The 14,136-nt window shown below is 39.3% G+C and overlaps 1 protein-coding gene across 1 annotated transcript; it reads left to right on the top strand.

Annotated features, from left to right (window-relative positions):
• Nucleotides 1-471: 471 nt before the first annotated feature.
• Nucleotides 472-2,334, top strand: LOC122639031 (pentatricopeptide repeat-containing protein At1g77170, mitochondrial; the record flags this gene model as incomplete). Its single annotated transcript, XM_043831870.1, has 1 exon — nucleotides 472-2,334. A coding segment is annotated over one exon (1,353 nt), but the record flags the coding sequence as incomplete, so codon positions are not given.
• Between the last annotated feature and the right edge of the window lie 11,802 nt (nucleotides 2,335-14,136).

Genomic DNA, 14,136 nt, shown 5'->3' with positions numbered 1-14,136 from the left:
CGGAAAAAGATCTCTGTCCGGGAGTGTGGCCTACGCCAGCACTCTCACGAGTCTATCTCTCTCCTACTCATATGAAAAGACACCTCTTCCCCCTTGTTTTGAGGAGGAGAGAGATAGACACATGGGAGTGCTGGTGTAGGCCACACTCCTGTACAGAAAACTGCTTCCCTACTTTTAATTATTCTCTTCTGTTCTTTAAAACTCTGTGATGGAATGATGAATATATGATATGTAAGATTATACCTGAATCATTTGTTAAACTCGATATTGCTTCATTTTTTTTTTTGGTAAATTGTATGGACTTTAGACATTGCTCATTTTAACCTATTTTTTAGTTGTACATAGAAACTTAGAGTAATTTATCTGAATTATGGTTTTCAGGGACGTCCCAAGGGTGTCACACCAAAATACAGCTTGAAGCCTCTCGTTCCTAGACTCTCTGAGCTCTTGGGAGTAATTTACCTGAATTATTGCAATCTTACTACTAGTACACATTTTGAACCTCAAGTCAATCTTCAATTCTCAGCACACTCCACAATACCAGATTCTAATCTAGACCCGCTCAAAATTGTTGCAACCCAGTTGTCAGAATGCCCTAATTTGCAGCAACTGAACCAAATACATGCCAAAATCATCCGAACCCACTTGTTAGAATTGAATCCACATCCGTTTCATTGGAACAACATCATGAGATCCTATGTCAGGCTCGAAATCCATTACATGGCCCTCCGGGTTTTTATTGTCATGTCACGAGCTGGTGTCTTCCCTGATTCTTACACAATTCCTCTTGTCTTAAAGGCTGCCTGCCATGTTTTTGCCATCGACGCCGGTCATCAGCTTCATTCGGTTGCTATTGTTCATGGGCTTGAGTTGAATGAGTTCTGTGAGAGTGGTTTGATCAGTTTGTATTGCAAAGCTGGGGATCTTATGCATGCACAAAGAGTATTTGAACAAAATCCTGAGAGGAAATTGGGTTCTTGGAATGCCATTATAGGAGGTCTAGCTCAAGGAGGACATGCCAAGGAAGCCATAGATATGTTCATGGAGTTAAGGAAATGTGGGCTTCGTCCAGATGATGTGACCATGGTTAGCATAACATCTGCCTGTGGAAGTCTAGGGGACTTGAACTTAGCTCTTCAGTTGCATAAATGTGTCTTTCAATCTAAAACCATAGGGAAACCAGATATTCTGATGCTGAATTCACTTATTGATGTATATGGAAAATGCGGTCGAATGGACCTCGCTTATAAGGTCTTTGCAGGCATGGCACAACGTAATGTGTCTACCTGGACATCAATGATCATGGGTTATGCAATGCATGGTCATGCATATGATGCGCTTGAGTGCTTCAATTACATGAGAGCAGCAGGGGTGATTCCTAATCATGTGACATTTGTTGGGGTTCTAAGTGCTTGTGTGCATGGAGGAATGGTAGAAAATGGGAGACAGTACTTTGATATGATGAGAACATATGGCATCATGCCCATGCTGCAACATTATGGGTGCATGGTGGATCTACTTGGACGTGCAGGATTACTTGAAGAAGCTAGGAAGATGGTGGAAGGGATGCCGATAAAGGCTAACTCTGTCATTTGGGGAGCTTTAATGGGAGCTTGTGAGAAACACCGGAATGTAGAGATGGCAGAGTGGGTAGCCAGACATCTAGTGGAACTAGAGCCTTGGAATGACGGGGTTTATGTTGTTTTATCCAACATCTATGCTAGTGCCGGCATGTGGGAAGATGTTGAGAGGGTGAGAGGGGTGATGAAGGAGATGAGGGTTGCAAAAACTCCTGGTTATAGCTCGACAACCAATTCAACTTGATCCAACATGGGTTTACAGAGGACATAATTGGTCAAGCCTTTATCCATTTTCTTCATAAGTTGAAGTCAGGTATAGCCTAACCACCAATTCATTTCTACCCAAAATGGGTTTTACAGAGGAGAGAGATCACAAAATTTGATAAATCCTTTCTGCATCTCCTTGATAAGTTGAAGCGATCAATCTTCTACTTCCTTAAATAACTCCCCTTCAAAAGAATTACTTGGATTCAGTCCAAAATAAGTTTCAGATTTTTCCGGTCTTAGGAGAGCTAAACCTTACCAGTTTCCATTGTATCATTCTAAACTCCAGAATTTTATTGATCAGCAATCTTTCATAGCTAAAGAGACCGAGCAAGGATTTAATAGATTTCTTATCTTCACTTTGTACTAGAAACAGAGTTATTTCTAGCCATTTAACTAGACTTGTCATGTGCAGATATTTTATTGAGCAACAGGGGCGGAGGGAGACAGCTATAGCTGGTTATGGTTTCTGGTAAGCAGCTCATTCATGGTAGTTCAGTAGTCAGGTTAGAGGAATATATTCTCTGCCGAACATTTTGTTTCATTTGCTATGTCGCCAGTCATTTTATCTCTATGCAGGATGAGATGATTAATTCTTTGGAAAATTGGTTGGCCAAACTTGGGCCAAGGAGGGATTCTGTATAGCTGGGCGTTCAGTTTGTAGGCTAATTTTTCTGTGGCTATTTGTCTTTCAACACTGTGTAACTTCGTTCAGACAACTCTGCAAATCTTGATATCCACCTGAAGAGAAAGTTTATGTACCTAGATAGCTTGATAGTTGAAACTGCCATGCCATGATTAAGCTACCAGATGTGCAACTCAAGGGTGACTAGGTGCGGCTTTATTGGTTTCTCTTGGAACCTGTTTAGGCTGAGATCTTGAGACTCATTAGCACTGGGGTAGAGGTTTGACATTTTGGTCCCATTGGTTCCAGGTATGTATTATAGATTTGTGACATAGCATGTCTGATCATCAATCAGTAAAATTTGCAGGCAAGTTCTGTACAATTGCAAACTGATGTAAAATGTGTAGTATTTTTTTATCTGGTTCAGAGAGGTTCCATTTGTTTGAGTTGAGAAGTATTTTTTGGAAAATCAATATTAGACTTCGTATTCATTTTTTTTGTTCCTTCTATTTAATATCAAGGAACATATAGGAGAGTGGGAGATTGAGAAAAGGATACCCATATGGAGGTAAGGATGTCAATTTGGGACCGGGACCGGGATCGGAACCGGGAACCGTCCCAATATCGTCCCGCTAAAACCCGGTACTGGACCGTCCCATTAGTAAATGGGATGGTATTGGTATCTGATTTTGGTACTGAATGATAAATGGGACAGGACGGTTCTAGGACGGGATTCCCAACGGTACTAGGTACCAAAATACCAATTAGGTATCGAATGGTACCGAAACTACTAGTACCGTTTAAAAAGAAAGAGTATATAAGATTAAAAAAAAAGAAGAGAAAGGGTATAAGAATTACGACTCATTAGGGTTTCATTAATTGTCTTTTGAATATGAAGAGGAACAATAGGTCAACCATCGTAGTTTGAAGTCTATCCTCACAGAACCTGCTACAGTGCTACTTCCTTCGCCCTCCACCCTCCTCCCACGACCAACTACATCTATCAGGTTCTTCCTTTTTGCATTTCGTACTTCATACCATATTACCATGTGACGTGTGATGAATAGAGTTTTGTTTAGGAAAATCAAAGAGGAAACACAATGGGATTCTTCCATTTTGTAGGAATTTTCTAGATTTAAAAAAATTAGTAGTTTATTACATGTGATCTTAGGGAGTTTGAAGAAGTAAAACTATGATTTCATAATTTAAGTTGCTTTATAAAAAGCAGCAGACAACTTAGATTTCATGATAGTGAAAAAATTTCACAACATTAATAAACCCGCCTTGTGAGAAACAATTAAACTTCTTCTTCCTTTTTCTACAGTGTCTAGAACCGTTCAAGAATCGATACCGTCCCGTCCCGCAAGTAATCGGGACTGGGATCTAGGTTTGGTCCCGTTAACTAAATGGGATGGTACTGTGATTGGCACTTGTGATACCGATACCAGTCCCGTCCCGTCCCGTTCCAAATACCGGGAACTGTCCCAATTGAAACCCCCCCCTCTCTTCGGTGGCAATGGTTTCCGCAGTTCCAACAGTTTTTCGAAAAAAATAACATTCCAAACATATAAGGAAAAGTTATTTACCAGTTTATTTTATTGTAATCTTTTTTTTTCTCCCTTCCAGTTTCTTTTGTTTCAATTCAATTGTTTTAAAATATTCCATTTTGTAACAAGTGGATCTGGAATGAACCTATTGCATTCTTTTATACCAGAAAATGATAGGAGGAAGAAATTATTATTATTATTTTTTTTTTTGGGGGGGGGGGGGTTGGGGGGGGGGGGAGAAAAGAAAAGATGTGGCAGTCTCAATTGGAATTGGTCCATTCTCCTTCAATTGTGGCAAGGCTAAGGTTTTAGAGCATTACCTTTACATTAATAAGATTGTAAGTTTGTCCATGTACTTCAGTTATGTTCTGAGGTTTTTGTTTTTTCACAAAGACCAATGGAGCATCTGAACTTGTGCCCATCTTTTCTTTCCTATACCATTGTAACTATAAAACTTTTGGCTACTGAACTGCCAAGAAAACCATGACCCCTTGCTTTCACATTTGGTCCGAATGAATCCTTTAAACTGAGTTAAACTGAATGCACTTTTTGATTCGGATCGGACCACAAATAAGTCCTTAATGAAGGAATAATACCAACAAGTCCAGATCCATTCCTCATCTTCTGCAACTCTTAATTCCTATATCACACGATGGGATGTCACAAGAGGTTTTACAAGCCTGATGTTTTGACGGGCATCAAGCCAAGAGGTTTTACCAAAAAATCATCTTCATTGTGTAGTGGATGCTAACCCTGGTCTTTAGCTGCTAGAGAATGAAGGGGAAGTTGGGGGGGGGGGGGGGGGGGTGCCTTAAAGCACAAGGTGACAATAGGAGAGCCTAACCAATGATCTCCTAGGAGCTTGCACTCTATTCGTAACACACCAACCAATTACGCTAGCAGTTGTCTTTTGTACCTCAATAACTTGGAGGCTTATGGAATGAAGCCCAAGCTTGATACTCATTTCTTGAATAATGAGGCTTGAACTCAGGCCAAGACCAAGAAAAAGCCCAAATCAACAATAATTTCACTGGCAAGCTTGATGACAATGCAGTTGTTAGACATGTGGAGCGTAGAAACCCTTCCTAGTAGAATGTCTTGGGTTTAAGCCTCCTGGTTCTCATCTTCCCTCCCTCATAGAATAGGTACCTGTCTAAAAAAATATACTTGATGACAGTACTATTGAGGAGCCCAATTAGAGGCGGGTCATGACTTATGACTCATGAATATGGAATATGAACAATAGCTACTCAACATCTATGGTTATAGTTGTAGCTAATAATGGAATGAAGTTAGAAGCTAGAGTGTTAGTTCCATAAAATGGTTATGGTTGGCCTTTCTATAGATTTACTTAGATTGCATCTTCGGCTAACGGTAAACTAAGGGCTATGCCGAAGGTTTCACGTTAGAATTCAGGATAGCTTCTTAGGAAATCATGAGTCATTCCTTGTACATATTTTCCCATTTCTTATATATATACATTGCTGACCTTTAGCAAAAAAAGTTATGGTTGGGTTTGAAGTCACATCATATGCCTAGAGAAGCTTTGAATAAAACTGAAGCATCCCTTGGCTTTATAACTGATTTTGGCATATATTAGTTTCAAAAAATAATCTTAGGTCAATAAAGGTATTTAGTTATATGGATTTCCATATACTAACAACTGTTATTTTTCTATGATAAAAAAACCAAATATATTAATTAAAAAGTCGTAGGTACATCATCTCCATGGTATAGAAAACAATATTGTTTTCTCTAGTTCTTCTAGAGAGGGGGAAGAGCAAAGAAACTGATGATCCGCCGAGTCAACCACCTTGGGAAACAAGCATTCAACAAAACCTGCATCCAAAGGATTAGAAGTTGAAAAAATACCTTTCAAATGAGAGGCAAAGGCAAAAGCAATTTCCCTTGGATCCTCAAGTTTCCTTCCCTCATCAGACCAAAGGAAATCAATTCTTCTCTTACGCAAGTTGGACTTGGCCACAGAATGGTAGAATTTGGTATTTCTATCTCCATCTCGAATATAAAGATGTTGAGATTTCTGTAACCAAAAGATCTCTTCTGGTCCAGGAATGGATGGTTTCCAAGCCTGTTTTTTTCCAGAAATTTTGGTCTTTTATTAACACCGATTTACTACATTTTGCCTCTCAATTTTTTGATAAGATCTTTCTCCCCTCTGGAGTTAATCACACTCTGATCTGCCTTATTCCTACGATAGATTCGGCCTCTCATGTTGGAGAATTTAGACCTATTAGTTTGTGTAATGTTTCTTACAAGATTTTATCTAAATTGATTGCCAACAGACTTGAGACTTATTTACCTAACTTCATTTCGCCTTTCCAAGCTGCTTTCATATCTGGCAGACAGATCACAGACAATATTGTGATAGCTCAGGAGATTTTTCACGTTCTAAACCACACCAAAGGTAAGCAAGGGTATGTTGCAATAAAATTGATATGTCTAAAGCTTATGATAGGCTTGAATAAAATTTAATTGTTTCTTTGTTCAGATTTCTAGGATTTGGGGACAAATGGTGTCAGTTGATATTTTCTCTGATATCGTCCACCTCCTTCTCAATTAAACTTGATGGTAGTCCTTTTGACCATTTTCATGCCTCTAGGGGAATCCGTCAAGGATGCCCGTTGAGCCCTTATTTATTTATTGTTGCTATGGAGGTCCTTTTTAGACTTTTCATTGCGTATCATGACCTTGATTTATTTCGAGGTATCAAAATTGCCAGATCTGCCCCTGAAGTCTCTCACCTCCTCTTTGCTGATGATATTTTCATCTTTTGCAGAGCTACTTCTGAAGATCTTCTTACCATTAAGGCCATTCTGGACCTTTTCTCTGACCTTTCTGGTCAGGAAATCAACTTTGCCAAGAGTGGTATTCACTTTAGCAGAAATGTTCCTCCTAGAGAGAGGACCTCCCTCTGTTCTGTCATAGGGATTAAGGAAATGTCTAAAGACTCGACTTATTTGGGATCAAATATTTTTCATAGCAGATCTAGAATCAAAGAGCTAGGTGGTGTGGTCCAAAGAATTCATAATAAACTTTCTTTGTGGAAATCTAACTTCCTTTCCTATGCAGGGCGTAGTGTTCTTATTCAATTTGTCATTGCTTCTACTCTTGCATACCTGATGAATTGTTTTGAATTCCCTCTCAAGATTTGTCATACTATTGACTCAATTTGTTTAAATTTCTGGCTTGGTAATTCTGGTAAGAAGAAGAAATCAACTTTTATTGCTTGGGATAAAATGTGTGTTTCTAAGACTGCAGGGGGCCTTGGGTTTCGTAAAGCTGAAATCCATAAAAGAGCTTTGCTGATGAAACTAGGATGGAGGTTAATTACTGATCATTCTTCCCTTTGGCCCATAATTTTAAAAGCCAAATATTTCTGCAATTCTTCTTTATTTGATCCCAAAGTTGGTACTAAAAGAGGATCTTAGATCTGGAATAGTATTGCCCATACTATTTCCTCTCTGAAAAAGGTTGTGATCAGGAGAATTGGTAATGGTGAATCTACTTTCTTTTGGAATGATCCTTGGATCCCATCTCTCCCTTCTTTTTCTGTTCCCAAGCAGTTTGGCAACCAGGGCCATTCTGAAAAGGTTGGTAAGTATATCCTTAACTCTTGCTAGAATTCTAATCTTCTTAATGCTACTATTCCTATGGATGTTTCTCACCACATTCATAAAATAAATTTGTCTGAATCTGATGATACTTGGTGGTGTGTTTTGGCCAAGAATGACATTTTCAGTACTAAACTTGCAGCCAGAGCTTTGTCTAGTGTATCTCCTAATCATAATGTTTTTCTCTCCACATGGTGGAAGTTTTTTTGGAAACTTAAATTACATCCCAAATTTAAATTGTTTGTCTAGAGAGTGTTAAATGCAGGACTCCCGATCAAGGCCACTCTTTTCAAATGGCTTCCGATCGACCCCTATTGTGCCCTCTGTGGGAACTGTGTGGAATCATGCTGGCACATTTTTCTTTCATGTGATTGGGTTAAACATATTTGGGCTGCTGGTCCGTTGGGTTTGAGAACTAAGTTTTTATCTCATACTTCCCTAGAAAACCTCTGCACTTCTCTTTTGCTCAAATACATGTTGAATAAACCTACTTTGAGTTGGTTCTTTGAAATCTTCATTATTACTTACTACTTTATATGGTCTATTAGGAACAAAGTTGTTTATGATTTGGAGAAGGCGGATCCGCTCTGGGTCATGAAGAATATAAACTTATGGATATCAAATTTAGCTTTATCCCCACCCCCAATTGCCTCTCAGGATGTTTATCTTTTAGTCGAGGAGATTCTTAGCTTAAATATCTATTCTCATTTGCCTATTTTTGACTTTCCTATTTTGATCAGTGCAGGATATCAGATCACTGGAGTAGATTCTATTGGATGGTCTTATCTTCTTTTACTGGATGGAAAGCTTATTTTGATTGCTGCAGGTCTTCATGTATCGTATTATGATATGGAACCAGAGTTATTTAGCATCTGTACAAGTCTTCAGCATGCTCGCCGATTAGGATTGAAGGTGAAAGAGTATGGTGCTCGAATTAGCGGATTGCTGATCTTCTTCCATCTCCATCTACTAATCCTTGGCCCTGGCCATTACTTAAACTTCTTTTAGACATTAACTGTATAGGCCAAGATATGAACTTTAGGTGTAAGAGGGATCCGTTTTGTTCGGTGGTCGCTTCTAACCTAGCCAAAATGGCTAAGCAATCAAACAATGCATTTGTATATTCCTATCTTAATTCATAATATATTTTGGTTTTTTTATCATAAAAAAACAACATTGTTTTCTCAAGGCCATACCAGCAAAATGATTTAAAATGGTAATGAAGTTAGGATCAATAAAAAATTTAAACAAAATTCTAGATGAATTAGTCGTATAATGAGTTAGTTTGGCAATAAGAAACAAAGGCCACAGAGCTGAGGTTGGTGCTGGGAGCAAACGATCCACTTCCTTGCAATCACTCTATACTTCTTTGAGACCCATATCTTATAAAGAGGCATGACAAAGACTCTGCTCTATACTTGTCACAATGGCCTCCAATCGTTGACCTGTATCCAAAAAATCTGTAGCCATCAAAATTATGCTTCTTCTACCAAAAAACAATAACTCCACCCTGATATTTTAAAAATTAAGTCAGTAGATCCTGCGCAAATCAAAACAAGAAAGTGTAATATAGGAAATTTTAAATTCCAAGAAAGGGTACTATCATGAGTAATGGTTACATCACCAGGGATAATAGAGGTAGGGGGATAGATATTCAAATCTAAAAGCCATCTAGAAACATTATGAAGGATCCAATGAGGATCAGGCTTAACTACTCCATGAACAACTTTGTTCCTAAGACACCATATAAAATAATAGGTGATAATTATCCAAAGAAGAAGCAGAGAGGAATTTTGTTCTCAGTCCCAAAGGGGTCGCAGCCCAGATCCACTTGACCCATTCACATGATAGAAAAAGGTGCCAATAGGATTCCACATTGGATCCACACAAAACACAATGTGGATCAATCAGTATCCATTTCAAGATGAATGCTTTGACCGAAATTTTTGCATTTAAGACATGCCAAAAAAAAAAAAAAACCCCCTTTAAACTTAGGGTGTATAAGAAGCTTTCAAAGATAGTGCCACCAAGATGATCTTTATCATGAAATAGAAGTAAATCTAGGTGACAGTAAAAATTTAGCGGCCAGTTTAGTAGTGAATTTTTCATCCTTTGCAAAAGTACACCACCACCTGTCATTATCAAGTGAGATAGGAATCAACATAATTGACTGAATGAAAGTGGTAGATAGATACTAATGGTATGGATCTCTCTTGCAAAAAGGAGCAAAACAACAAACAAGGCATCCTCCAACAACCACCGATCAATAACCTACTCACCGCTCGGTCAAGAACCGAAAACAACTAAGCAAAAGCCAAGACACAATGATTACCGCTCGGTCTTGGGCATGAAGTTCACTCCTGCTCGGTCGAGAGCATAGAGCCAACTACCACTTGGTTGAGATTGTTGGGGTTATTGTCACTCAGTTGAGAACGTTAAGCCTAGTGCCATTCAGGTAGGAACATGGAACCCTTCGTTGTCTAATCGAATATGCAAAATTCGTTGTCACTCGGCCAAAACACGTTAGTGTTTATCAGCCCTCCTATTCTACTCCACCAAAACCTCACAGCTTCGTCGGATTGGGGGGCCTATGATATATCTAACTAAGACTCTCCAATACTAGCACGACACGTGGTAGGGCCACAACTGGACGAAGCATCTCTGACCCTCTGAGTTGCACCCGCATGGTGTCCGATCGACCTAGAACGAGAAATACAGTTATAAAAGGATACTATCCCCACAAGGAAGGTAGCACCTATCCAAGTCCTAGTATAACCCAACTAGTTAGTGCTGCAATCCTACAAGGAAATCATACCCCTCGTTGTGCAAAAATACGTAAACTCCTAATATTAATGGACTCCTCCCAACTAGGGAAGCACTTTCCCAAGAGGACTCTGCAACAAGATCTCCTACCATGAATAGAAGACTCACTATGCGGGACTCTCCATCATCGCCTCTACCTACGGTCCACACTATATATGCTCAGGTATAGATCACAACGATCATCTTAAATTCTATTAACTTATCTGTTGCTAAAGAGACCTGACTTAAGCATCAGAGAGTCCCCCGTCAGAGAAGACTGGCTTGCTCTTGCTCATTTGTTCCTCTTTGCAGGTCCTATCTAGGAAGAATCATCTGAGGGTTTCTTGATGCAACAATATCCAACCCAGAGGTAGGGGTGATAGGGAATCTATTTGTTAAGTCTCTCTTAATTGTAGTGGGAACATTCAGACTATAGTTGGGATGATTTTTTGACACATTCGAGCTTTGTCCAGAATATCTACAGTAGATAGTTAAAATAGCTAGGAATTCTTGAGCCTCAGATCAGATCATATGCAAATGCTAGGTGAGATAATGCTTCCCCTTGTTTAGAAATTTTGATACCCTTGACCTTCCCAATTCGGTAAGCTTCAACTATAGGATTGGAGAGAACTTCTACACAGAGAATAAACAAGTATGGAGATACTAGATCCCCTTGTCGTAGCCCTCTAGAGGGAGTTAAGAATTCGACCGGGGGGTGGAGAACCATTGAACAATATAGCCAGTTGAGTACTTTTCCACACAAAACATGACAAGGTCAATCCATTTAGCATCAAAACAACAATGAGGCGCTTTACGAAGAAAACTCCATTCAAGATGGTCATAAGCTTTACTCATATCTAATTTCACAGCCATAAATCCTTTTGAACCTCGCTTGTATTTTCTAATCTTATGCAACATTTCATGATAGAGTAAGATATTATCTTGAATATGTCGCCCTTTGATAAATTCATTCTAATTAAAAGAAACTAGTTAGTGAAGTAGAGGCCTGACTCTGGACATAATCACCTTAGAAATAATTTTGTAGCAAAAGTTGCAACGGCTTATCGGTCGAAATTCTCCAATTGTTGTGGGAATGTCTATTTTTGGGATTAGAGAGAGGTAGGTGAGATTCATATGACTCAAAAAGGTTCCAGTTGGACAACTACTATCACATCCGGGCCCACCAAATCCCACATCTTATAATAGAACATTCCTGAAAAGCCATCAGGACCTGGAGATTTGTCTGGAGCCATATTCTTGATAATACGGAGAATTTCAGCTTCTGATACCGGAGACAATAATCTTAGATTATCATTTGTGAATACCCTATCTCTTATATGTGAAAAATGCTCATCCTCCAAATGTGGATTAGAAGTAGCATATATATTTTTGAACTGAGAGGTGACGTGATCCTCTAGAAGACCTCGGTTTGAAATATGAAAACCATCTATCAAAAGACCCTTTATGTTATTGCGAGCCCTCCTTTTTATCGTAGACAAGTAGATATATTTTGTGTTGCTGTCACCGAATTGGGTCCACTACTGCTTGGATTTTTTTATGCCACAACGACTCCTTCTGATTTATGACTCTCCTTAGTGAGGCAAGTAGAAAGCTCTCATTACAAAACCATTCAGTATCTCTTTCCCATGATTGCATTGCATGAAGATAAACCAACTGATTCCTAATATTGTCCTCTTTTCTGTGAATGTTTCCCACTGTGAAAAAATACCATTTTTTTTAGGACTCTTTGAAGACCAAATAGGTTACCAACCAATTGGTATGAAGGAGATTCTGGAAGGCTGGCATTCCATGAAGTCAACACTATCTCCTCAAAACTTGATTCTTGAAGCTAGAATGCTTTAAATCAAATGGCCTCCTAGTCTTAGCAACTTGGAGCTCTATATTAAGAATAATGATCAGACGTTGGAACAATTGAAGTTGCAAGATACATGGTTGGAAATTTATCAAACCAAGAAGGAGAAACTATGCATCTATCAAACTGAGCTTCACTCTTGTTAGCACCATGTTGTTTATTATCCCAAGTGCAACAAGGATAAGGCAGTTGCATATCCATTAAGCCAAATTGATTTAGAAAATAGTTGAAATTGTGAGTTTGCCTTAAAGTAATAGGTCTACCACCTCTCTTGTCCTCGCTTGTGAGATATGAGTTCCAATCCCTAATAAGAAGCCAATTTTTTGCATTCAAAGAGGCTAAGTGAGACAAACACTTGCATTGAGTATTACATACTATAGGATATAGCTCATGTAGACAAAAGAACAAGTTCCATTGAACTGATCCGAGAGGACTTTAAAGAAACATGAATACACCAACTAGAAGACCATAATAGATCAACCGACACAGTAGAAGACCAGAACAAGATCAGACCCCCCCACACCTACAAGAATGGGGGAAGACAAAATGGTCAAAGCCAAAAAAAGGACAAATGACATTGAGGTTGAGTCTAGTAGTTTTAACCTCATTGAGGAATAAAAGATCAGACCGAACTAAGGATAGAATCGCGTATTTCCTTCCTTGCTGTAGATCGGCCCAGTCCACGACAATTTAGAGCAATCATTTTCATGGTTGCTATGGTGGCTGCATATGGCTAGCCACCACCTCCTCAATATAATGAGCATCAAAATGGGAAATCCTTGCCTTCTTAGGTTCACCAGCACACTCTTTACCAGTCTCAATATCCATTTGCTCCTCTCTGATTGGATGTTATTCTCTTATAGATGTAAGGGGAAGGAGGGCCCGAAACTTCACTAGATGGAGCCACCTCCACTGGTTGTCCTCGGAATATTGGAGTTGAAGGGAAGTGAACTTCTGTAGAGCTATTAGAAGCACCTGCTGTATATACCACAAATGTAGATCGATTTGGAATAGAAGTTGGACCACTAAGCACAAATGATATCATCATAGGTTGGGAGGCCCGAATGTCCACTTGATATAAGAGAACCCAATGATACATCATCGCCATTTGTCAGACCAATCTGAGGATACACTGAGGCTCAAACAGCCACATGAGATGCTTCACCGAGGTTCCCTTATTGAGGTTGCATTAGTGGCATCTATTGCATGGGAAAACCCCTTGGAGAGGGCTAATGCAATAGGGCAAGGAGTGAATGATTGGACCCGGGGATCCATGTTGTGGTGCATTGGACTATCGCGGCAGATCTAACTTATATATTGTAGCCATTTAGAGAAATGCTTGCACAAGCTCAACACGACATCTTTCAAAGTAAGAAATAGTTGAAGAATCACTACCTCCCTTCATTGGATTGACTTGTTTTGAACATTGAGGTGGTTGTATTCCAAGGAATACCTCATCATATACGAGACACACTTTAGAGATTAGATTAGTGTGTCCTGGAGGAATGACAACCATAGGTAGAAGCTACATTTCAGACTTCTCCTCCTTTATCGCAAGCAATTGTATGTACTCAAGCTTTGGCTTGAAGGGACAGTCAAGACCTCCGTGCCCAATCTGAAGGCAATTTGGACATAGGATGGAAGGCCTATGTTCATATGCAAAGTGAACCAAAGAGGTTGACTTATTACCTATTTTGATCGAGAGAGACGCAACAAGCTCATGAGATAAAGGAACAAGTATTCGAGCAGCTGGGGAATTTGTAGAGCTAACAGAGCCTGCAGGGCACTTGATATCAAGCCAGCGACCTACCCG

Source organism: Telopea speciosissima, chromosome 9 (assembly GCF_018873765.1).
Source record: "Telopea speciosissima isolate NSW1024214 ecotype Mountain lineage chromosome 9, Tspe_v1, whole genome shotgun sequence".
Classification (NCBI taxonomy): Eukaryota; Viridiplantae; Streptophyta; class Magnoliopsida; order Proteales; family Proteaceae; genus Telopea; species Telopea speciosissima.
The sequence above is the reverse complement of the archived record's forward strand: the minus strand, read 5'-3'. Positions and strand labels throughout refer to the sequence as shown.